Raw genomic sequence first — 26,523 nt, forward strand, 5'->3', positions numbered from 1 at the left:
GCTGTTAAATGATTTGAAATGCACTGATAAAAAACCCATGCCTTAGGGCTTGTGATTTTTTATGCAAGTCTGGCAAATACCAGGAATAAGCTTTTGCTGTAGTTTTGGGGTAGTTCTTTTCCTTATTTTTTGCCAGTCAAACAAATAAAAAGATCTGTCTTCAAAACAGTATGCTGTATATTATTAATACGGTGTGAAGACAAGAGCTCACCATGTGCTTCAAGGTATGATGTTGGGTGCCTGTTCTGCAAAGTGACCCTGTTGGTAACCTCTGTAGCCTTTCTCACTCAAATTAGAGACAACTGGCTACTTATCTCTCTTTTGATAAGTTCTGCACTCAGCACACGTTCACTCCCCCCAAACATCCTTCTGATTAGCACCTCATTTAGGCTGCTTGCTAAAGGGCATTACCTCCATCAGCCTAGTTCTTAAAACTAGAAAGATTTCTTGCTGGGCTTGCAGCAGCCTGCAGCCTTGCTCTGTTTTCAGCAGTCAAGCAAAAGCATTTACAATTAACCTTTACTTCCATGTTAGTTGAATTTTACTCCTGCCTATGGAGGAGTATAATCTAAATGCTATTAAAATAGAGTATGACTTCATATTATGTGACATCTGGTGACTTCCAATTATCTGTGTTTTGCCTGCCTACGGTGAAAAGGCAATTATGTTCTTCTGGTAGGATTTGCAGCAGTTTCAGAAGATATGATAATACAATAGTGAACGAGGGCAAGGAAGCAAGTTGGTAAGGAAAGACTCACGTAGGCTAAAAAAGTAGAAGTCAAGTGTGTACATTCCAATCCTCTTTCAGATCTGAAGCTGTTTACACTAATCCTTTCCCATTACATCCTGTTGTCAGGTATTGATCAAGTACTGCCTGTTTGGTAGGAAACATGAATAAGATACAGAATCCACTTCTGTATTTTTCTTTTATCATTCTGTCCAATACAATTTATTTGTTAAGTCTACATAAATTGGCACAAATGAGATGTCTTTTGAAATATGTTTATACAGTGTCTATCCTCATTGGCTCCACTACTTGCAGAACCTCTAGATATTTATGTTCTGTATGATACAGTAATTTTAACAAGGTGTCATACAAAGAGTGAAACACAGTTACTCAGCCAGAATATTGACCAACTTTAATTTTGTTCAAAAGCTGTGGCATAATGATTTCTTCTGTCAGTTACAACATGTCCTAGCTATTCATTCATCCGTCCATCTTGACAATCCATATGCTAAAATGTGCTTTCGTATGCAATAACTCACCAGATTGTGACAATTCCACAAATGATGTGACATGGCACCCAACATGTTAAGGATTTTTTATTTTAAGGTAGTTACCGAGAAATGTATTTCTGAAGCTAAGTATTACACTGAGCTTTTCAATCAGAGCTGCCCTGTGGTATTGAGAAACAGAGTGCATTTGTCTGCAAACACTCCTGACCAAGCAAAGCACTTCTTTTGTTAATGTGGTGAAATGACTCGGTGGGGTGCTCCACGTCTGATAATAGGTGCTTGCATGATAGAGTCCTAAAATTGTCTATGAGACTGTAATTACAGGCAGTAGTAAAATCCAAGCCATATGTGGCAATAAACACCATACTTTCGTGCTCTCATGTCTCAGACTAAAGACAAATGGAGTCCCACCCTGCCGTTAGATCTTTGCTCTGTTTACTCATACCATGTAAAATAGACAAATGAGTTGTTTTCCTTACACATTTCTCCATACAGAATTTTTTTTTTTCCATTTAGTGATTGTTTTTGTTATGTGTTTAACACACAGCTGACAAGAACAGCTCCAGCATGGCCACAAGACCTTCTCCTGGTAGAATGGAATGGATCATCCCACTTATTGTGGTCTCAGCACTGACTTTCGTGTGCCTCATTCTTCTCATTGCTGTACTTGTCTACTGGAGGTGAGTCTATTGCCCTTTGGCTGGAAACTGATAATGATTTAAAATTTAAGGTAGTGTTTTAATGTGGTCCTGTGTTTTTTATTTTATGAGATGTTACAGTGATAGATGCATTAGATGAACTCTCTGGATGCTAGAGCAGCTCTGTTGGTTAACTATTCAGCTGTCTTAAGTATTATTTTTGTGTCATGAAGATGAGCTTGGTAGACTTCTAGCAATGCTAATATCACCTGAAATGATGATAAATATTTTCACAATTAGTCCCTCTAATATAGCTATAAAAAATATTTTTGTCTTGGCCTTCAGGAAAGCTGGTTGTGAGAGAAAAGCCTGGTGTGACAGGAGTTGGTTCCATTTTCCTCAGAGCTCCTGTGCAATCTTAAGCAGTTGTTTTCCTCCTTTGACTGTACAGCAAGAACCAGGGATAGCCTTCACAATACATTGCAATATTCTGAGCACAAGTTTTTTAAGCATTGGTGTTTAAAAGTGAACCCTGCAAGGTCTTGAAAGTAAAGATTGCCTCCTAAAAAGAGATTCTGTGTTCTCTGCCAGTGGGCCATTGGTTTCAGTAGGGGAGACTGGGAATTACATCTCCATTTCATTCCGAGTAAATCGAAACCTTCCACATCTTCTTGTGCCAGAACCAAAACCCAAAGATACCTCATTTGTCCAGTTATGAAAATGAACCAGGGATTAGCCTCATAGCACATATTTAGTAATTATTTCTACATCTAATGAGATGGGACACAGAATAGCTTTGATTGGAAATAGCTGTCCATAGATAATTATATTTGCAGAATCAATTAAAAAAATACCAAGCTGTTTTTCAGTACATCCATTTTGCTGACAATTAATGGGCCAAATTGTTAAGGCTGGGAACATTTGAAAGAATATTAACGAATAGATGACAATAGTCTTTTGAAATAGTGTATCTATTAACATTTGCAAGTAATTAAATCATCACAGTATGACAGTGAATGAAATTGTACAAAGCTGAACTTGGAAAAGTTCTGCAGATGCCACTGTAGTATCCTGTTCTTCAGTATATATTCTTCATTTCAAGGGCTAAACTTGGTCACATTCACACCAGGATAGCCCTTGAAGATTATGGTATATCCTGAGGCACTGTAGAGAGAGGTTAGTAATATTTAACTTGCATTGATACAAAATGCTCTTCTAAGTAGAAAAGGTTTTGAAATCAAATGCTAATAGCTATTATCAAGAGGAATGTTGGTACCCCTCATCTGGAAAACATTTCCATTTTCTGCAATTTCACTAATGGATCGAGAGAAATAATTGCAAAATTAGTGTTTAATTCACTCAAAGAGCAACAATAGCATCCCTAAGAATATACTGCAGCTGAAAAGTACTGACTTACTGACCAGTAGTTAGAGACTAATTTTTGATAAATGTTGGCTTGGATTGCAGATCATAATATTATTCTAGTCTAGAATTAAGATGTGTTAATTAAATGTAAATACTTTTTTACTTGAAAATTCCTAACCATCCACCGCAAAATTTTTATTTGCTTCATAACAAACCTGGACATAAATCAAGGAAGATACATGAACGAAGACTTTAACTGAAGCTAAATTACTTTTCCAGTAGTGTTTGTTATTTTGCATATGGACAGCAATTGTTTCCTATCTGCTCTCCATAGTATGCATGAGTAGGTAACATTTATTGGTGGCTCTGGTGGTTTTACAAGCATTGTCATTAATACCACTGACTTCACTAGACCAATTTTTTGTGTATGATCGATACTAAAAAAAGTGGAGATTAAAATTAATATAATCATGGAATGTATGTCATGTAGCAGTCAAAAGTTTTTGAGAAATATGAAGCAACAAATGGAGGAACAATAAACAAACCTGAGAGCACAGGTGTAGTAGCTTCAAAATGATCTCCTGTGTGTCTACCTCTGTAGTTCTGAGGATTTTTTGAGAGCATATAAAGATGTCAACATGTGTTTTAGGATAAATGAAAAAGCAGCTAGAACACAAATTGTCCCCAGTAACATTTCACGTTGTGCAGACCGTGTCATTGAAGTGGCAACACAGCATTTTTTGTGCCCTTTTCAGTGTGATTACCTTACCTTAGGAAAAATAAAATGTTTATCTCTGTGAGTGTTTTGAAGTAAAGAAAAAACAGATCCTTAAACACCACAGAGTCTAAATTACATGTTTGAAAGGAATAGTAATCTGGATTTTCAGGAAGAAATACGTAACTTAAAATGTACTGGGCAACATATGGAATAATTTGCTAAATAACACCATCAAAGTAAATGGCATGAAAACAAGTTTGAGACAGATTTTTCAGTAAGGAAAACACAGTATTGATGTGCACAGCAGAGAAGCACTTGTTATGAAAGGATACCCCTCAAGGGGACAGGAATGCTGGACCAAGGATCTCTTCCTTGCACAGCAGTTCTTTGTTTTGGTGTGAGAAAAAGCCTTATAAAACATAACTCAGAACTGGATAATGCAGAAAAGACATGGTTACCCTTTGGCAATACATGGCTACCCTTTGGCAATACATTTTGCAGATAAAACGAATTATATTTTTACTTCAGTGTTTCTGAGCAGTTGTGGAATCAGATGAATTGAGACCAGAATGAAGCCTGCTGCTTGTTTGCTTTGTATCAATGCCCCGTTATCTGGGGACCAAAATAAAGAGTTGGGGAGGTTGCTTGTGAAGGTTTGGCAAATGTCCTTTTATCCAGAGACCAAAATAAAGAATTGAGGACATTGCTTGTGAATGTTTGGCAAAGCATTTATCTCAGTTTGGATCCTTTGTGACTGATTTTGTGATAGAGCAATAAAGTAAGTTTTGTGATGATGTCTTGTAAGGAAGCTTTATTTTCAGTTTCCTTTATTTTAAAAAGAGAGTCATAGGAAGCAGTCACTGTTTGATGAAGCTTTTCCTTTCTTTATCTGTTGAGCTTCCATGCTGTGTTCATTAGAGACTTCTTGTAATTGAGTATCTTTGGAAATGATCTGTGCAGTTTCTGAATGAGATTCCTGTATTTGCAGTGGTAGTTTGATGTTCTCAGTTTCTTTTTCCATGTGGATCCTGGACAAATGGCAAAAGAATATGATTGATGTTGAAGAGAAAGGGTCACTTCCGTCGTCTTAGCATGATGGCCACCTCAGTAATGAAAAGGGATGGGAACTTGCAGGCAAGCAGCAGCTCTGAATTACCTATCACTAAAGTGTCCTGAATTCGGTACTTTTAATGACACTGCTGCTCAAAGAGGGCTATGTGATTTTAAGTTGATAGAGTGGAAAATAAACTAGGTCAGCACAATGGAAGCTGCAAAAATTGCACTGCCTTTTATCCCAGAACAATGAGGAGAGCACTATCACAGGATGACCAGGAGCCACAAAGTTGTCTGGGGCTGGTTGGCAGTTGGGCTTCCTGGGCAGGAGGGACAATGATGCCTCTAAGTTCAGTTTGCTTCTCCACCTCTTTGATTACACTTGAGGAAAAGCTGGCCTGGCTGGTCCTTGAGCTATCGTGGGCATAATGAAGGGGGACTTTGAGTCCCAGGACCTCTAGTGATTGAAACTGATTTAGCATCAAGTCAAGAACTTGAGTCTTGGCAAACAGAAAAGGTGAGGAGAAACTGCTTCTTTTTCTGCTTTCATTTCTTTCATACTGATTCCTGAAACTGTGTCCTGTATGCACAGGCAATGAGTATTTCTCAGAAGTATTCATTGGGATTTTAAGATTTTTCACTGGAGCATGAATAGCACACATCCAGCCTGGTAGAACGTGTGCATAGCAAGGTGCAGTTTTCCAAGCACATTATTTTTGCATTTCTGGGCATTTGTTTTGCATTTGTGATTTTATACCCAGACTCAGTACCATGAGATCCTTCTGCAGCTCTTCAAAGTCAATTTAAAATTTGACTTAGATTGTCTGCAGCCTTTGCCACTGTTACTCTTACAGCCTTTTTCTACAAGCTCAGAACTGCAGAGTGTGTTTGGTAGTGACTGCCAAACTTTTTAGGGATTGAGTGTGACTTCAGGTTGTTTTTTTTTACCAAGACAAGTTCCTGTAGCATGCTGAGCCAATAATGCAACTTGAAATGCCTTTTCTAGCACTTCCACTGCATTCTCTTGCAAATTGAAACAGTCCTGAGTATTGATGATTTAAGGAAAAGCCAGGGTCAGTGCTTTTCTTTTTCACAGGGGTGCAGGAGGGTGACTTGAGTTGGGAAATCAAGTAAAATACTTTGATATGCATTAACTTTAGAGAAAAAAAATGACATATTTCACGAGTGATGGTGACCTTCCACTGATTGTTTTCCATTCTGGTTTTTAATCTGAGCACTACAATGCTGTAGTCTGTGGTTTCAAAGGGAAAAATAAGCAGAGAATATTAAGAAGCAATTAAGATTTTAGAGTTTAGCCAACAGCAACTTTTAAATGGGAACTAAATTATAGCCATTTCTCATTTTCAGCTAAGAGGAAGAAATTAATTCCAAACTATAGCTGGAGAGTTTTCTTTTTCTTTCTTTTCAGCAGATACCATAATTCACCTCTGAATTATTGCCACCATCAACATCGTGATCCTAAAGACAAAGCAGGATATTGTATTGCATTTCTTCTTAAATCAAGCTGTTTATACAGTGCTAATATGTTTACATTCAGGAGGGATTTTTGGAGCAACACAGCTGCTGCCTTTCAAAGAGCAAGCAAGCTTGCATTGCTTGTTTATAGTCGTGTGTGCATATGAGACAGCTTGGGGAAAAAGATGCCTTTAATTTTCTTTGGGCAAAACCCTACAGAATTTAGTAGACATTAGGAGTTTTCTTAAGTTTTTATTAAGCATCCTGTTGCATTGAGCAGAGTCCTGTGGCAGAGCCTTCTGTTTCTCTGGCAGTACCATTCTGTGCAGAAGAAATTCTGCACAAAGGAGATTTGGGTGCTTTTCCTGACTCACTCATTGATTTTCTGTGACCCCAGGCCAAGTCACTTAGGGTTTGACAGCTGAACTCAGTGGCAAAGACCTCAGTGAGAGCAAGCTCAGGTGTTCGATATTTCAGCATCTGAGTTCTGCGACTGGTAAATTAGCACTGAAGAAGGTTGATCACCTCTATTTGTAAATTAGTTTGTAATATAGAAATGAAAGCTGCAACATAATACCAAGAGCTGTTGTAATTACCGTGTCTAATAACCACGCCTTGGAAAACTTCCTTTTGGTGTTAAATTCTGTGGAACTTGCACAGCTTCATAGCTAAGACAGTGCTAAAACATCATTGAGGGGGAAAAAAAAAAAAAAAAGAACTTTTGCCTGTAGCATGTTGTAAAAAGTGCTGAAATTGTTTTTTGAACCTATCTCTAGGTTTTATTTTATGAGTACACAATGTGTTGTTCATCTACTATACTGATTGAAAAAGGATTGCAAATTTGCAGACCCTTGTAAAATTGCTTGCTTACAATGATAAAAGCTGCTTTCAACTTACTCTAAAATATTCGTGATTCTGCTCATTTTCTGACTAGTGGAGGATGCTAGGTGGTAACAGTTTCTGAGAGCCTGTCTGTTGATTTTAAGGATGCCTCGGGTGCAGTTGCATGAGTGTTTATTTCAGCAGCAGCAGTTCAAGCAGCCTCCTCTATTCCTACCCTCTGTGATAGCAATGCAAATGTTTGCACAACCATGTGAGGAGCTGGATTGAAGAATAATCCATGGAGAGAAAAAAGAGAAAGAAAAAAAAAAAAAAAAAAGAGGGGCTTTTGTACCTTGATTTAAGACAGATCAGCTCCCAGCCTGGTTCATGTCGTAACCAGAGTTGTACCAACATATCTGAGGGACCAGCACAAGGCAGGAATGAGCAGGCACGATGGGGCTGCTCCCACTGCCACTGCCCCCAGTGATGCCTCAGGACAATATCCAGGCACTTGTGCCCAGCTTGGGGATGACAATGCACCAGAGAGCAACCCAGCTTAGCACAGGCAGTGAGGAGAATTAGCCAACAAGGGCAAGAGATTTTCTAAGCTGGGAGACAGGCAACACCACGGGGAGAAAAGGGGAAATACGGAGGTGAGTGACTTGCCTGAACCCTCTTGCAGCTTCCACCTCCTTTTTATTGGCCAGATGTGCCCTGCTTCTACTGGATGGGGCAAACCATGCCTTCATTTTCCTCTGGGAATGGCCATGTCTAGCCTCACATGATGCCAAACAGTCTCACAGGAATGGGGACTGACTGACAAATGGGATTCATCCAGCCTGACTCAGAACCTTCTTATCTCCCTTCTTATCTCCCTGCCTTAGTCCAGGCAATGCAGGAAAAGCACTTCAGCTTTTACTGCAGAAGATCCAGGTTGTATTTGATTTTTCCAGTGCTAAAAGTAAAGGTACTGAAATATTGGGCTCTTTTGTGCACTGTATCTCAAAATGCTGCTCTTTTTCATTAAAGGGAGCCAGACCTCTGATCAGTTCCTTCTTATCCTGCATGGAGAACTGAGCTCATCCTCTGTGCCAGCAGCAGGCAGTTTGCTTTCAAGCCTGAAGCTCAGGGCAGCTGCCAGTTGCTTGTTCTAGCTCTTGGTATCATTCTTTGAGCACTTGTCATTCTTCCATTGCAAGGAAAATCAATATGAAAACTTCTCTGACAGCATCTCTGCTCTTTCATCCTCCAACACTCAGCCTGGGGCGGAGGGGGAGAAAAGCCCAGAGGATCAGCTGATCCCAACCTCTGGCATGCTGCTGCTGGTCCTCCCGTTGCCATCTCCTGGCCTTTCATCCTCTTCTCTTGCAGTGTGCTGAAAAGGACCCAGCCTGGCTGTATGCAGGGCTGGGGGAACACTGGGGTTCTCTCTGTGCAGGAAGGGCTGAGGTAGGTGAGTGCTGCTGTGTGCAGGGCAGGCTGGGGCTCAGCACCCCTCTGCTGCCTTTCCTTCACAAGCAACTTCTTGCTCAATAACCATTTCCCAAATGGCTACTTTAGGGCCTTTCAGAAATCACAGGAGTTGTGAGCTGTTATAGTAACAGACCCCCTGCTGCTGAATTGCACCTGAGATGCCCATTTGGGCTCCTAAATAAACTTACTCATACTCATTAGACAAAAAAGAGAGAGTGAGAGATTTGCAAATGGCAAGTTGCTTTTTAAGCAGGCTGGATGATCTGTTAAGGGCTAGACTGTGGAAGGGGGCCTGTTCTCTCATTATATGCCTGTTACTTTTACTATTCTTTAATTAACACTACTTTTACTTCTTCTCACAAACCAGAATTCTTCAAGATTTCTGTTACCTCACTGGGGAGGCCAGTAACAAGCTGCAGCTTTACAAACTGCTGGTTTACAAACCAGCAACTTTTGTCTTGAGAAAGGGAAGAAGTTGAAGAGGGATTTGTGAAGCTTACGTTCAGATCAGTGATGATTTCCTGAGCTACCAGGGCATCTTCAAAACTCAGGAAATAGTAGTTTCAGTGCTAACTATACAGTATCAGGAACAACATCAAAAATCACTAAGTACTCTTTGACCTAGGAATGTCCCATTTCAGTGAAGTAGCAGAGTCTAGATTTTGCTTCAGGTTTAAACCTGAGCAGTCCCATTGATGTTAGCAGAGTGACTCCTGAATAACTTCTATTAGCTAAATGAGGCCTTGATCTTGTAGACTCGAGTCTGCCTATATATCACCTATATCATCTTAAATGGGCTCTCAAGAATATACAATTGCAATATCCAGTTACTTCTCAACAGTTTCTTTCTGTGTCCTGCATGTCCAGCCTTCATCTGATTGTCACGAAGCAATGTTTTCCTCTCAGCTGTTGTGTAAATGAAAAGCAGATCCAGATTTCTAGCAGCCCAGTATATCTCCAGGTGTAAATAAGAGAGGATTATGGTTGTTCTTGTGTGAGGCACCTTTTCAATGAGTTGGTTAGACCAGATGGTAGGCAGGTTTGCTAGCAGAGAAGGGAAACCAGTGCTCTACTACATGAAAGAGGTCTGCAAGAAATATGTGATCTTCTGCACCAATTGTGCTGGGGATAAGGAGTCTTTGGCTTAAATTGCAGTAAGTGAGAAATTTAGGTTTGGAATTAGAAAAAGTTTCTTGATAGGACAGACAAAAAAAGCATTTGTCTACAGAATTTCTATCATTTCTGGGGTCCAAAACTGCTGGTTAAGCAGCCATTTGTCAGGAGCGCTTCAGGAATCATTGCTCCTGCATAGGAGTTTCAAGGCCCACTCTCTGCAGCTCTGTGGAACATGCTAAAGCACATATGAAAATATGAGAAAGGAGAAGGAATGTTGTGACAAATTGTCCTGTAAATCACAGAGTAGAAGCTTGAAAAAACATTTGGAAAACATAGTTTAAATGTGTCATGTTTCAAGTGAATAACACGGTACCACTTCTACAGGAAACTTCTGTACAACTTTAATATTTTTGAACTCTGGCTTCAATTGTGTGGTCAGTAATTCAAAAGAGAAAATTTCACAAACACTTTTTGGGAAATTAAATTCCTTTAAAAAGAAAAGGAAGGCTATTTCTTAAGATTGATGCATTCTTTTTCTGTTCCCCTTCTCATCTCAAAGAAACCATTTGTTAACCCATTGTTAGATCTATTGCTCATTTATCTTTTCTATTGATCTGTTGCTAGTTTATCTCTTATCTATAATATTTCTTGGTTTGTAAGAGTATGTGTTAAATTATATGCAGGTATCTCTGGAGTAGATTCCCTCTCATAAATTGGTAGTTTTGGAGCTAAAGGAATGTCTTGGACAAACTGTGAACAAAATATCCTATAATACAAGTAGATGCACCCAGAGGGAACAGTATACCTGTGCTGTGAAACTGTGAATTAACCACAGCAATCAGATAAATTATATTTTTTTCTCTCTCCTTGTAACCATGAAATATAGCTATTGAAGAGCCCTGTGCTGTCCTAAGTCCCACAGCAGCATTTGGACAAACATTAGCACTAGCTATTTCACAGCAGGATGTGGTCTGAGTGTAAAATTATAGGGTAAGAATATTAAATCAATTCAGCATTCAGAACTGCTTGGGTAAACACTAGGAATCAGCAGACTACTAAAACAATAATAAGCAGGAGTGGAATTAATTTCACATTTCTTAAAGTAGCAGCTGTGCAACTCTGGAAAAGCTGGAAAAGCCTTTGAATGTAGGAGAAGCATGTGAATTCATTCAGTTTCGTGTAGAATACTGAATTAGATTAAAAGAAAACCCTTTTTCTATTGCTATAAGCAGCATGTATTTTATTCTACCAACTTACAGGTTAAAATCCATTTGAGTTCTACCTTTCAAGCTGAAAGAGGCATAGGTGGCCTGCCTGGTTCTTGATTACTGGGCTCTTTCATGTATTGGAAATACTGTCTTTTCCAAAATAGAACAAAAACATTTTGAAATATCCTGCAAAGTGACATTTATAAAGTAACAGCAATGAGCCCAAACTGAATTTTAAAGATATTGTTGGTGTTAAAACCAAAAAGAAACTAAATGAAAACATTTCCCCATAAGGACCAATGTTCTATTTCCTGAAGGCTTAGATTTGTTCTTTATTTTCCTTATGATCAAATTATCTGTTGCAAGGATATCTTTTTGCACAGTGTTTCACTCAATCATTTTTAAGTGACCTTCTGAAAGTTTCCAGTGCATGCTGGTAAAATTCCTGTTTTGTAGCAGTATGAGCTTATCCCATTCACCTCCATGTCAAGTACATTTTAAGGTGTTACAGATCAAGGCCTGTTCTGTTGTGCCACAGGTTGGACTGGGGGCTGTGATGCTCCATCCCTGTGGATGGAGGCATCTCCAAGTCAAGGGATGACTCCTTTTGCATAGGCATGAGGGGTTCCTCAGTTGCAGCAAAGCCCTCACTATCAGTGGGTGGAGATAGGGAATAGAGTTTACCCCTGATGATGGATATTTGACATGAATTTATCAGCAATAATTCCTTATTAGAGAAAAATCTGATAATGATTAATAACTAGTACCATTTGCATGCATAAATCACCATAGTTTTACTTGGATGATATTTAATATTGAATCTATGCAGGCAAAGCAATTGTATCTCTGTGGAAATCAATCCTAATGAATAAAAAAACTGAAAAGATTTTTAAGATAATTTGAGCAAAGAAAATACTCTTCTTTTTTTTGCCTCAGATTGTGAAAATAAAGTTTTTGCTTTCCAAAGAAAAATACAGTAATTAGAAAATTTGCAAATGGAAATTCACCTGTGTTGGTCTTCATCTTTATTTATGTCATTAAATGGAGTCTTTAATTAGCATATATATTATTCATGTTTCGATAAAATCCATTTTGTAAGTCCAGGTTCAAATATAAAAACCAAAATAGGCTTCATGCACCTTATTGTTCCCATGCAAAGCAGCTAACATAGATGTAAAGATACGAGGTGAATTGAAACATTCATATTTCATAAGGATGCAGTCTACGTTTTCTGAAATTATGGCTTGAACTCTTATTTTTAACTTTTTCTCATTTGCATACATATTAGTCCCTGTTTAAATGATGTGTTAATTCTATTCATTAGACTTCAGTGAATGATTCTAACTCTCCTGATAATCAAGCATAGGTCCCTGGAAAGCAAATTATGGACTTTCATGTTGCCAAACCCATTGTAAGTGTGACATTTATCACTGCAAAGCCAACTCATGTGGAGCACTTGGCTGCAGTCAGGAGGGCAGAACCCTTCTTCTTATGCTTAAAGTAATGATTGTTATCTGTGAGTAAGGACCTGGCACCAGGTCCCTGATGTCCCTTCAGAAATGATTGGGCATTTCACAGCCACACCATGCTCTCGATGCTAAAGATGCCAGTTCAGGTCCTTGGGGGCGAAAGAATAACTTCACCCAGGTCCTCACACAAATGGCATCCAGAATATGGACAATCAAAATCTTGTGTTTCCTATAACGTGGTGCTGGAGATGAGAATTTGAGGGACCTGCAAGGGCTCTGCAGCATTCTGAAGGGTTTTCAGCTGTCAAAGCAGGAACCTGAAGGTTTGGCTTTGATGCTATCCAAAATAAATTTGTGCTTTAATATCTCCAAAGTGGTGGTCCTGAAGGCAAAGCACAAAGGTGGCTAAAGTGCAATAGAGAGTCCTTTCTCTGGGTTTCTGAGCCAGAACCTGTAACAAATGTGAGTAGAAAAGGGGCAGCAAAATAGTACTGGAGTTAGGTGTCTACTGCTGCATATTGATTTGCCAGGCTGTGACAATTCATCTTTTTAATTCAAGGTATAAAAGCATTGTTATCCCAGTGGTAAACCTGAGGTGATAATTTCACAAGGTTTTATGTTGATGGGGTGAGCCCTGAGTGGTGCCACACAGGGAGCTGCCATGTGTGCTCTGATTAACAAAAAAAATTGATGGGAAGAAAAAAGATTCTTATGCCATCACTGTGAGGAAATGCTTGACATCTTTAAAGGCCCATAAGTTTAGTTTCCATCTGTTTTTTGCACTGTCTGTGTCTTTTCAAAAAGCAGTGTTGATGTGCTGTGGGGAATTAATTTAGCTGTTTGTGGCAGCAGAAGGTTAGAGTTCAACATCACTGGATTTGCTATCCACAGAGCAACATGGAACAAGTTCCCTGCTGTATAGTTTAGAGGAATAGGTGGGAACTACTAGAAAGAGACCTGTTGTCCCTGCAGCACAGTTTTATTCAAGGTGCATGGAATAAGAGAGCAGAAGAGAAGAAATCACAGTATTTGATATACATTCTCAGCAGCTGCTTCATCTCACCATGTCTGAATGTGTAATCTCACTCTCAGGAGCATTCTGCATGAGGAACAGCTGGGCCCTTCTGAACATAAAAGAAATTCCCATTTCATCCAGGCTCTAGCTAGACCTACGGGGAAATTAAAAGTCTGTGTTTTAATTCAACTCTGAGATTTTGGTGGGTTGCAGCATTGTCTGTAGGATTTGAGCTTGCACTTGGATGTTCTCTCTTTCCTTAGCAATGTTTCTTTGCACTGAAAGCATACAAGACAAACCCTGAGCTTTATACCAGCTTTTTTTTTTTTTTTTTTAACTATTTAAACTGTCTGCAGCCATCTCCTCCTCCACTCCTTGGATGGCAAGTGTGGGATCCTGTTGACTTCCATACTGTCAAGCTGGAACAGGCTGTGCTAATTCCCTGTGTACTGAGCACAGAAAAGGACACTGAAGAAACGGGGCTTTGAAGCAACCCTAGCCCAAGGTCTAAGGTTATCCACATTTTTCTCATGGTTGTTTTTTTGAAGCCTGGAAAGTAGATGGTTCATGTGGCAGGTAGGGTAAGGGGATGAGTGTTCCCCTTCAATGCCTCATTCCAGCATCTTTTTCCCTTGGTGCACTGGGCAGCAACTTCCCACCCCAGAGAGAGATATATTAGCAACCACACTCATTTTTTTCTGGTGACAGGATTAATTTTAGTATTACCATTGCACTCCACCAACTTTACTGTATTTACTCAGTTCTCTGTGAAGGAGGAGTTAAATTCATAAAGGTTGGATGTTTTCTGTTACATCTCATGTTCTGTTTTGACCTTCCTGGCTTCATATATTTTCCCCTTTTAAAGTTCCTAGCTGTATGTGAGATCTTAACATCAGTGGACTGTTTTGTGGAAATAAATATTAATGAGATGGATGCTGATAGCATCATATGTGTAGAAACAAATGCTTTTATAATAAAAGGAATTTAATATTAATTGAGTGGTTTGGAGTTAAAGCAGGATATAAAGTGACAAGCTCATGGCACAGCAAACTGCCCTTTGCAGGAATCCAATTAGAAGAGTTAGCAGCAAATATAAGCAAACTTGCTATAATGACACAGGGGCAATGCAAGAGTGGAGCATAATTTGAAGCCTAAGACCTATACCCTTGAATGTCTCATCATTTCCATGAATCAACATTTAGTTACAATGTGATGCCAAGTTTGCATTCATCAGCTCTTTCCTGGCACTGCTGCATCCCATTGCTCCAGTCAAACCAGAGGCAGAGAGTGTGCTTTGCAATAAAAGGGCACATCAGTGAAAGGCACGGTGTTCTGCCACACGTCTGTTGGAGAAAAGTGACTCATTTGTTAGCCTGCTGAAAGTGCTTTGCATTGAAAATCTTGTGCTGATGTTACAGGGTTTTGCCTGATCACTTGAAGCTGTTAACTTTGCCATTTCCTCGATTAGAATGATAGAGTTGTTGCCTTTCCAGATTGCACTCTGTGCTCATGAGCTGGGGAAGCCGATGGTTTGCTGAGATGTGTTGTAGATAAATGGTTAAATTTTGCCTGGAGTAACCAAGTGCAATTGTAACAGATATATCTCATATCCTAAAGAGTGAGGGAAAGTGTTCCTTGGGTTTTAATTGTTCAAAAATAATTTCTCTAAATATTATGTAGCATTTTCATCTGGCAGATGGGATTGCAGAAGCTGCTATATTGAGACTTTGTTTGTAGCATTTCAGACATACTGGATATTGTGTGAAACTGGGTTAGTGAGCCTCTAAAGCGAGGGTGCAGGATGTAAAGTGAGGGTGCAAGAGTGATAAAGACCTAAAGACAGCATCTGGGAAGTTGGGGCAGTGCTTCCAGGCTGATGGAGAAGCATGTGGGGGAAAAAAAAAAACAAACTAGCAAGGAGCAACTCGATTTCTCTCTTCTGTCAAAATGGCTACAATCAGCCAGGAGGCAAATGAATAAATGGATCAACAAGTATTTCACACTTGTGTGTTCTCGACAGGAAATCACAGATCTGAAACCAAATGTCTGAGACAAAACTACCAGAAATAGTGGCAAAATACTCTGCTGTTTAGTCTGCATTTTAAGCATTTTTTTAGTTCACAAAAATCCTCAAATTATAATACAGGAATAAAGCAGGAACTTGTCACTGCAGTTCATAGAGTCATAGAATACCAGGTTGACAGGGACCTCAGGGATCACTGGTCCAACATTTCTTGGCAAAGCACAATCTGGACAGATGGTCGAGCACCCTGTCCAGCTGAATCTTAGAAGTGTCCAGTGCTGGGGAATCCACCACTTCCCAGGCGAGATGATTTGAATGGCTGATTGTTCTCATTTTGAAAAATGTTTTCTCCTGTGTTCAGTCACAATCTCAAGTTTCCATTTACAAACAGGGATGAAACCAGTGGAGTGAGTCTAAGAGCACGACCTCAATCCCCACTGGAATCTCCCTTTACCTGCATAGGCAAATGTGGCTTCTTGGCCATGGAGACTGCTGCCTCTGTTCTGCTAGCAAGCTCCCTGTCTAATTGCTGCACTAATGACAGCAAAAGCACCACCTAAGATCACGTCAGAACATGGAAATGAAATGCATAAATACAGTAGGAGGAAAATGAATCTGAAAATGAATAGAGGTGTCAGGACTGAACAATTCACCTAGGAGCAGACATCTCCTACATTCCTCGAGGACAATGTCTGCCTGTGCAACCGTGTCACTTCATGAGCTTAAAGAGAAGGAAATGCTAAGCTCAGAGATTGTGTTTAATTTATATGTGTGTTTCTGAGCAAGTGCCTGATGGATCCAGGCATGTTTCTTCATACATTAAGCAGTGTTTGTATGCTTTTGCTAAAGTGCAAACTGCAATTCTTGTGGGCTTTTTTCTGCTTTTCCCTGGTCCCACATTTGTCAACATTGAAAGGTTATAAAAAGCTTAATAAAAGGTAGATTAAAGCTTTGGAAATAGTGCAAATAAAGCCAACAGTCTATAGAGAAAACATTTAACTCTATCTGGTGCTAAGGGATCTAATAATTAACAGAGATTGACTGAATTTCTCCAGTTCTGCTTATCTGCAATGAACTTCTGCCTTGATTCAAAATGTTCTCCTTCTTTGATTAGTTTTGTTATTAGATGGTTCCACACACTGATTAAGACAATGAAAAAGCAATAATTTATTTGCCTGAGTGTATACTTACTGAAAATGAGTTTGTTGTGAGAATGAGAGCTATTCATAAAAATGAAAGCAGAATAATTTTGACTGATTTCTTAAAGGCAGTGTCTTCTATATCTGTTACTTTGTCACTTTTGAGTTCTTGACTCTTCTCTGTAATTGGGGGTCTGCTAATAGACGTCATGGTAACTTTTTCTGATATGCCTCATACTTTTGAGTCTTTTTTGTATAATAAATGTGATTTCCTTGACACTGAAATTCAAGGAGCTTTGAGTGTGTTATAGCCCTGAAACTTTAAAGATGTCCTTTTCTTGATAAATATTTTGAAAAGGGAGCTCTTCCTCACTTCATTTCAAGCCCTTTCAGGATCATCCTTTTAGTGCTCTCTGCCTCGTGGTGTAGCAGATTATACCTCCATTATTTGATCATAATATTTCTAGCAGTTTTCATATGTCTTATTTGGTCCTCAGGGACTGTAATTTAAAACATACAGAGTTTTTATTTTCTGTGCTGCTTTATTGTGCCTAAGTATGTTTAATACTGTTTGCTGCTTTTTTGTATTAATTAGAGTTTTCCTACAGTATCAATTGATTTAGCATTTGATTGCTACTTTTAATGCTATTTATCTTTTTAGAAACATGCTCACAGGAAATATTGCACTGTTTAATGCAAATGCCACTTGGAGAGTCCTTCTGATGTTATGACTTTTTACTCTGATGTATAAGTTGGTGTGGATCTGTTGTGTTTAGCAAAGGGGGACGTGTGTGTAGGTTTACATCATGCTGCTGGTCCAATTTAACCAGAACACCATTTGGTGGATACAACTTACTTCTCTGTGGTGTAGCTCTATTAGTGCAGAGCTATGCCCAAGATACTTAGCCCAGCAGATAAGGAGCACAGGCAGCACTCCCACTAACCTGTCTGCATCTCTCCTGGCATCCCAGATAGGTCACTGTGCTCTGACTCAGGTATTCTTACAGAGCTACTTAGAGCTCTGTTCAGCATAACACAGCAGCACACACAGCATGGTATTTCTCCATGGTTTGGTTCAGGGGATGGTAGTTTGTTGTCCCTGATATTTGTTTCCTTGTCACATTTGTTAACCTTTGAATGCAAGATCCTCATTAAAGCAATCCCTCAGACACACACACTCGAGGCTTCCCCAGAGCTCTCAAGTCACTACCAGATTAGTATCAGAGACAGCAAGAAGGAAATCTCCAAATGAGTTGATTGATAGCAAGATTAATGATCCTCAAGACTTCTGTCCAGGTTTATTATTTGGCTGCTTACAAATCTTTGCTTTCAGGGAGATGATGGGAAGGAGGACCAGCTGGCTGCCACCCGGTCTGCCTATATTAGTGTGATGAGGTGATGGACGTAGCCCTGTCAGAGCACTCACATTGAGTAGTGTATTTTCAGTGTTCTCATTATCTGCCAGGTACTAAATAATTTGCTTCTCTATTCTTGGTGCCAGCTGCTCTCTTCTTTTCCTTTGTGCTGTGCTTCCAAAGGTACCTTTTAGTGCCATTTCTAATTGTATTCTAAACAGTTAACAAGAGAGACCATAAAAAAATTTAAGTAGCTTTTTTTTTTTTTTTTTTTTTAACCGCCAGTGGAAAAAATTTACCTTCCAAATACACAATGATGAAAAGAGAAAGGAATTAATCACACTTTTAATAGTTTATGCTGGCCCCAAATGAGCTAAACATTAAATATGTCCAGCAGTGTTGGGAAATCTTCCTAGATCTCCCATGCAGCTCTGGTCCAGGTGCACGTTGACATGTCTGTTGAAAAAGAGGGAGCTTCCTGGGACTATTTCATTATACTTAATGAACTGGCATTTCTGCCTGAAGATGGCCAGGCCCATCAAAATAGAGGAAAAAACTTTACCTAAATTTTTAGCACGTTTTTATGTTACTCTTAGGTCCCAGGCCATGACTTGGGTTACCTAAAATACTTGTCAGTTGGATGTCTAGAGGTCCCATTTGGAGGAAGGAAAGAATATTTTTGCTAAGAAAAGAGCAGGGCTCTTCTGTTTTGGGAGTAATTATGTGGGAGTAATTAGGGACATTTAAATGAATGTTCTAAAGAGAGATCCAAGTTTCAGCTCTCTTCTCTTAGGTGGTGTCATCTCTGTATTGTCTTTCTTCCAACACAATTTCACTTTGCGTTTAAAAATACCTGTGCCATTGCTCCACCCTGTTTTTATTCTTTTCTTTCCTGAGATTCATCCCAAAGGAATTCATGTCCTAAAATGATAATATCAAGTGTGCCCAATTTTGTGTTCTTAGAAGTGCTACTAAAAGCACCTCTCTAGTAAGAGGCAATCTTCATTGATTGCTGCAGTTCTTGTGATTACAGAACAGCTCTTCACTCTGTTAAATTTAGCTTCCTTCTGTGAGAAAGTTTTAGCCTCCTTTTTAATATTACATGATGTTTAGGGCATTGGAAGTACACATTTTATGGGAAGTGCCTAAGGTATTATTTGATTGGAAAAGACATGTCTGTGTTTTCCTCTGTGATATTCTAGTCTTTGTTATGAATGTTGCATTAAATACTTGGTTGCTCAGGGAGAGGGAAACGAATACATCAGGTTTCACTTTGGCTTTTAAAACCATGCCTAATTTTTAAAGCCTTTTAAGATACCTCCTATAGGTTCCTCTACTTCATTTTTGCCTGAAGACATTTAAGTTTGGAGTGGTAATGCATATAACCAGGGAGCTTGTTCTCTTGGAGTAGAAAATACTGATGAGTAAACCCATTCAGTCATCTGTAAAATTGCTGAGTGTATCCAGCACAGCTGTGGTGAGTATTGATTAAACCAGGAGGGAAGGTCTGATGCTGCTGGCCCTGTCAGAGGTTACCAGGAGAGTAATTAGCTACCAAGTGTTACAGGGCCAAGTGTCATCACAAATGAGGTTTCACCATTGCCTTCACTATTCTCCAGGGACACCAGGAAGATGGGACAAGGAAGCGTGGAAAACGTTGATGCTGAGTTAAGCTAAGATTTATCCACTTAGAATTTGCAGTTAAAAAGCTTTCTAAGTGCATTTCTGCATTGGCCACCTGGGCACTTTCTGGTCACACAGCTGATGAAGGGGGAAGGACTTGGAAACATCCCATTGTGGTGTGTGCTGTCAGTTCTTAACTGTTTAATTATCTGAATACCATTCAAAAAATATTATTTCTTGTATAATGTCTGAGTTCAATAACATATGTGATGCAAATAGGTCTTTAGTCTCTGGTGCAGGATAGGATCTCAGAGGATCAGGAGAAGAGGATTTTTAATTTTGTGGAGGGTTGTGTAGTCAGCTGGCAAATTTGGGACATAAATATTAAATTAGCTGTCTTTCTGTGTCAGAAATCCCTAATCTTGTTTGCAGATTAGTTTTTCAGAGGGGCAGTTTTACTAGTCATGTGCTCTTTGCCACAAACACTGTCTCAAAATTTTGTCCATCTGTTTTTTCCCATCATGCCTTTTCCCAGCCCTCTTCCTGCCTGTGTTTCTCTGTAATATTGCAGAGTGTGTGGTTGTAAGTATGTGTGGTAGGACTGGCGAGTACTGTTTAGTTCTTTTGAGCTTTTGCAGGACTGTGTGGGTGACAAACAACTCACAAATGTAAAAACTCTTTTTTTCTTTCCTACAGGAAGTCCCCTGAAAGGCACAGTCTATTTTTCACCTTTCTGTCTAGGAAAGGATGCCAAGGACTTGGCGTGCTGTGAACTTCTGAAAACTATACATGTACAATCTAGAGCTCTCCAGTTATCCTATCTGTGCAATGCTCAAGAAGATTATAGGCAAAAAATTGCTTTGTTGGGGACAATGCAAGTCATCTTTGGGAAGGATTTTCATGAGAATCAGCATTATTGTAGGGAACATTTCCTCTTTTCCTTTATTCTTTTTGGGTTTTATGCATTCCTTTTTTGTATATCCTCCTGTAGCTCAAGCTCAGTCAGCTTTCAGTGCCTTAGCACTCCAGCACAGCACAGGTTCTTTAATAACTTCAGTTTTGAATTCCGATCAAGTGTTAAGACCTGGGAAGGAAAATAATTGTAGGAAATTGGGGCAATATAAGCTATTTTCTGCCCTAGAAAAGAGTAAATGCAGGTGCCCCTCTGGTATAATGAACGTAGCATCACTGCTCCATGCTGGTCACTTATTCATATTCATCAGATCATTTTTTTTCCATGTGGTTTTCTCTTCTCTTTTTCTTCTTAACGCTTGAGTCAGTTTTATTGCTCATAAAAATCAGTGACTGATGACCCCAGCTAGAGCAGTGCAGACTGCAGACAGCTGTTGTCCAGGATCCCATCCACTGCTCTGCTGGTGACATGGTCATGATTTGCAGCACTTCTGTTGTTCCGTAGTCTGCAGCTCTTTTCTGAGGAGTCATTGCCAGTTCTGACAGTGACAAATGCTTGCCAAGGAATAGTGAAGCTAGTTTAAAGTGCAGAGCCATGTGTTACTAGTACACTTGACTGCATACATACTCTGCTTTTGGTGCCAGCAGAAACCAAACTTAATTGTGTCTCCTGGAAAACATGCAGAACAGTTCAACGAGAATCTGAAGCAGCTTTTCTTCTATTGAAAGTGAGAATGAATGTGCAGAGGTAGTGAAAGGGATTGTTTCCTGTCTCTGGATCCTCATTTGACAGCTCTTTGCAGAACAGCACCCCCCAGCCCATGATGGAGGAGCGTGGTGAATGAATGCCTGTAGCCCTGGTTGCATTTGACAAAGACAAAGACAAAGCCATGTCCTGTGCAGTCTGGTTTAGAGACTGTTACAGATGCTGGGGTTGAACTCCTCTTCGATCTTGCCTGTCCTGCTCACCAGCTAAGTCCTGTGTATGACAGTAGCGTGGCTGCAAGGATTACTGGTATCCTCATTAATACCTGAACATTCTCCAGCAGGCCCATTTGTGGGGGCTGTTTCCAGAGGAAGGTTTTGCTTGAAGACAGTGGTTGCCCTGCTTTAGCAGTATTGGAGAGGCTTCCGGGGCTCTTTCAAGCTATCTGCCCCTGAATGCATTAGGAGGTAATGACCTGAGAAGGGAGTAATTGCAAGATGCTCCTAGATGCTATAATAGAAATAAAGTAGTGTAAATCTGGCTAGCCTTGGAGAGGGGATACACTCTGCTGTATGCCACAGACACTCCTGGAAGAAGGAGTAGATCCCTAGTGAACAAGGGAGCAATGACCATGCCACATATTTCAGTGTGCGAGGCAGGACACAGCTCCTGGCTGTCCTCAGAAAGCAGAGTGTTCTCCTTTGACTTCTGTCCTGTGTTCAGCCTCTGTCATGGTGGTTTCAGCAGCCACTGCAGAGGCAAACACCTACCCCTCCACAATAATCCCTTGCTCCTTTTCTCCCTGCCTCAGCTGCTCCAAAACAGCACAGATCCCTCGCCTGTCAGCACAGATCAGGGGAAGCTGCCTGCTCTAGACAGAGTACAGAGGAGTAAAGGCCAAATGCTGCCCTCAGAGCTATTCCCAGCTCTCCCATCGACTGCCATCCACTCTGTGTGCTTGGATTGGAGGCAGCATTAACTAAACACTAAGGTGCTATCTTCTACACAAAAATAAAATGCATCCATGCTTTCAGGCCATTATGTGATCTGCTTGTCCCTCTCGCTTTTAGAAGAGTTTAAAGGAGAAGCTGCTTGATATTTATTAACTAATATCCAAGGAAATGTGTTCTGAGTGTCCAAATCTCACGAGGCATCTCTACAGAAGCAAATCGGGTATTTTGCTCAGCAGAGATGGAAGAAGCATTTAACCCAGCTAATCAGGACCATCTCTTGATGTATTTTTATGCTTGCAGCTTGATAATAATGTGCTGCTTGTCTGGACCTGGCATCCTGTTAGTTTGCTTTAATAACCCACTGCCAGTATCTCTGCAAAAAAAAGATGCTGGGCAGGGGGATGCTCTCCCTCATGTCAGCTTTGCATTCCAGACCCTGCCTCAGCTTCTTCTCCGGGGAGATGCTAATCTCTCAGTGTTTTACTTTCTGCATTTTGGTCCATATGTGGCAACTGTGTGTCTGATCACCACAATCTCACACAGTTATTGTACCCCAGGGAAAGGGAGGCAAAAAACATATGGGGCTAGAGAAAACGATGTGCTTCACTGCACATAGGCATATTTCAGAGACAACAGACTCTGGTATTTTGCAGAAAAGCTGTGGGCTCTCCGAAATCTTGGAAGTGAAGTCAAGGCTGTGATTTGCTTTTCCTCTGCAGTACTGCAGAAATGCAAGAAATATTCTAAAATCAGGGTTTCCGATGTTAAGATTTTAATAATAATTTATGGCATTGACAAGTCCTGATATCTTATGCAGGACTAAGGACTGCTCTGTTCAGAAAAAAATGTGCTGTTTTTTTCTGCTGATAGTGTTGGTCTCCTGAGCAAGTGGGCACACAGGTGCAAACACCTGCACATCTGTACACCCTGGGATTAAGAGTTATAGGTTAAAGTGCTTGTGTGAAAACAGCTGTAGACTTCCAGTTTGCCTTACCCTGCATCCACTCCCGCCTCTCTCTGTGGCTGCTTCTCCAGTGACTCGAAACAAGCAATTTTCTGTTCTCATCCTTTTCCTTTATCCAGCCCTCCCCATATAGGCACACAGATTTACTGCAGCCTCTTGTAGCCTTAGCAACTACTGCCACTTAAGGTTTGTGTACTGAGGGAAAGGTAAGGGGTAGGGGAAATGCCAGGGGATGGAAAGGAGCATTCTAAACTGGGGGAGAAAGCAGCAGATACTAAATTGTCTTCAATGTCTTTAGCTGTCAAATAGCTGCCTTGATACCAGCTATCAGTATTTATTACTGCAAAAGGCTCTTTTTGGGCCCAGATATTTCCTCACCCAGTGGGTCCCAGGCTGAAAAATTAACATCATCCAAACTGGGGGCCTAGATGCATCTTCCTGGTGCCCCAAGATGTGCCCTCCCTCCTGGAGCTGCACAGAGGAGAGATTCAAGAGTAGAAAACACACCCAGTAAACAGAACTTGCTGGAAAATTCATCCAGCAAGTTTGTGAAACCTATTGTAAAAGGTCTTTCAATGATCAGTCCACTTCATCCTACTCTCAATTTTGAGCCTCCATGGTCCCATCAGTGCTGCCTTCCACTGTCAGTGAGAGTCCCTCAGACCTGGATGGAGTCACCAGGACAGGGATGCAGTGGCCTGTGCACAGCAAGCTCAGCTGTAGTGGCTCAACTTGTAATATTTACAATTAGGAGCATGTGTGGGAAAAAAAGAAAACAAAAAAAAGAGTTTAAGAGGCATATCTTCCCTCAGTGTGCCAGTACCCAGCACTGCATTATGTATGTATATGTGTAAGACAAGAGTGTATTTTAGTGTGATGTTTGTGACTTGAGAAAACCTTTTGTCAAATTCCATGGTGACTGCCTTTTTAAAACAGCTACAGAAGGTTTTCCAGGAATAAAATACAAAATTGTTAATTGCTATTAATGATTGCAGAAAACTTTACTATGTGAAGTATTAATTTAATACATTGTTATTCAAACATTGTGTTCACTGGACTGGCTATTCAGCCATTGCCATCGGGGGCCTTACAATATCTCATGATGTGATTATCCAACACAATTACATGTTTTGAGGCTATTAAGAAAAAGCTGTCTTATGGCTGCATAAAAAAACCATAATGCCAGGCTATCAGAGCCTCTCAGAATATAAAATAACAAATTACAGAAAAAAATTGCCTTTCTTAAGTATCATCAGCTTTTTTAAATCCTGTAAATCCCTACGTAAAGGTCTGTCTTTATATCAAACACCTTCTTAAGGCCTTCATTACCGGGAGAAGCTGTTCAAGGATTTTTGTAGTATTGACTCAAGGGAAAGAGTCCCAAATACATCAAAATCAGGAACATTTTGCCTGTTTCATATTCATAGTTTCTTCCTTATGTGTGACTGATTTATTCTGCTGCGTGCCCCCAGGGTGTGCATTGTCCAAAATAAAGGCTGCCAAAAAAAATGAGAGCGGGGACCAAGTAGGGTGGGGGGAGTTCAACTGATGTTTCTAAATGCTGTGAGACTATTGCACATCTTGCATCCTTGTGTGTGACTTCACCTTATGGCATTTCTTAACAAAAGCATATGCACTAAATAAATAACTTCAGCACAATGCAAGACATTGTGCCTGAAAATAGAAAGCTGCTCCGAGACAGTTACTCCATGCTGTGAAATCTGCTCTCTTCTGCTTCTGTATTAAGTTGTACTTGTGCTCCTGTAGCATGTCCTTGCATTCTAAAGCACTGTGGTTGTGCACAGAAAGCAAGTGCCCATGGTTATTTCAGTTTCTGCTTTTGCCTAAGAGAGTGGTTTGATTTTCAGTGACTTTTTTTGCTCTCTGGCATGTATGGATGATAAAAACAAAGGAAGCACAAATTACTTCGACAAAGTCAGCAAAGCCAGCTCTGTAGAGTGGGTTCTCTACGGAGACCACAATGCCTGAATTAGAGAGAAGCAGACTGCAAGGCAGGAACTTGTAAGCCACTACATGTAAATATGTTGCAGGAAGTTAACTGGCAACTTGACAAAGGGCTTCGCTCACAAGGCTGCCTGCAAACTTTGCCCAGGTGATGAGGAGCAGTTCACTAAGGGCTGCAGTGACGGGGATCTTGCTGCGATGGGAAGCTATTGTTTAGCACCCTGACAGATGAGAGCAGACCCTTCTCCTGCCACAATAGCTGCTCACACCAAGAAAGACTCATTAAAAATTCAGTTCCAGCCTCAAGCAGCTCATTAAGTCAGCAATGAGCAGTGACGCTGGTGTTGGAAAACCCTGCCTCAGTTAACATCACCATGCAGAGTCTCCTCGGATCTCTTGATGTTATTGTGCTCAGTACCTTTTCAGTGATGACCAGCTTGTGCTCTCTGCTTTGCATTAAATACAGGTAAAAAAGAGTCAGGTAGATTTAAGTTCTTATCTTTATAGGCCTTTTCAGAGGTGAGCCCTTGGGCCCAGGATAAGTGTCTGTGGCATTTTTCTGTAGCAGTGTGTGTAATACAAGTTTGCAGGAGAGGATGGGATAAGGCTTTAGCGTTTATGGTTTTAGTGTTAAAAAAAAAACGAGCAAAAAAAGTGTAATGTTTGAAGTATAACTTTCATAGAAGAACATCCTGACAGTTACGGATGCTGTATTACTCTCTGTTGGCTGATACACAGTAGAAGCTTTTACAGAAAGTGTCTTTTCCCTGGAAATGCTGGTGTCATTGGTGGGTTTTGGCTTGAACTGTATGCTGAATATGTTTTCTGTGTGCAGAATTTCTTTCTGAATGATGAATTTGAAACCTGCAACCACTAACTATTTTGAGTGTAATTTCATATTTGATAGTACTTGGCAATAATATGCAGAGGCATTTACAATGGGTGGGTGTCAGATGTCAATAAATTAGAGCACACCAGAATCTGAATTAGGATTGTAGTTGTAGAAGATGCACATATGTTTTCACGCATCGATGTTTTAAAACTGTAATGTCTGAAAGTACAGAGCAGAAATGGAACTGAAATGGAGAAGCAGAACATGTGCAAAAGTTTTTTGGCTATTGATTCAGAGAACAGTTTTTCACACCCTGAATCTATTTTTTTTCTTCTAACAGAAAGTGTTTTCAGACTGCTCATTTCTATGTGGAGGACAGCAGTTCCCCCCGGGTCGTTCCCAATGAAAGTATTCCCATTATACCTATTCCAGGTAAGACGGGCTTAATCTCCTGTGTTTGTG

At 40.1% G+C, this 26,523-nt stretch overlaps 1 protein-coding gene across 1 annotated transcript in view; it reads left to right on the forward strand.

Moving 5' to 3' along the window:
- PTPRG (protein tyrosine phosphatase receptor type G) overlaps positions 1 to 26,523 on the forward strand; it is a 385,824-nt gene that overhangs the window by 320,197 nt on the left and 39,104 nt on the right. The window contains exons 13-14 of the mRNA XM_071756171.1: positions 1,784 to 1,916; positions 26,402 to 26,493. Of these exons, the coding sequence (XP_071612272.1) occupies positions 1,784 to 1,916; positions 26,402 to 26,493 (225 nt within the window). The remainder of the gene's footprint in view (positions 1 to 1,783; positions 1,917 to 26,401; positions 26,494 to 26,523) is intronic.

The sequence above is a fragment of the Heliangelus exortis genome, chromosome 12, assembly GCF_036169615.1.
Source record: "Heliangelus exortis chromosome 12, bHelExo1.hap1, whole genome shotgun sequence".
NCBI classification, from domain to species: domain Eukaryota; kingdom Metazoa; phylum Chordata; class Aves; order Apodiformes; family Trochilidae; genus Heliangelus; species Heliangelus exortis.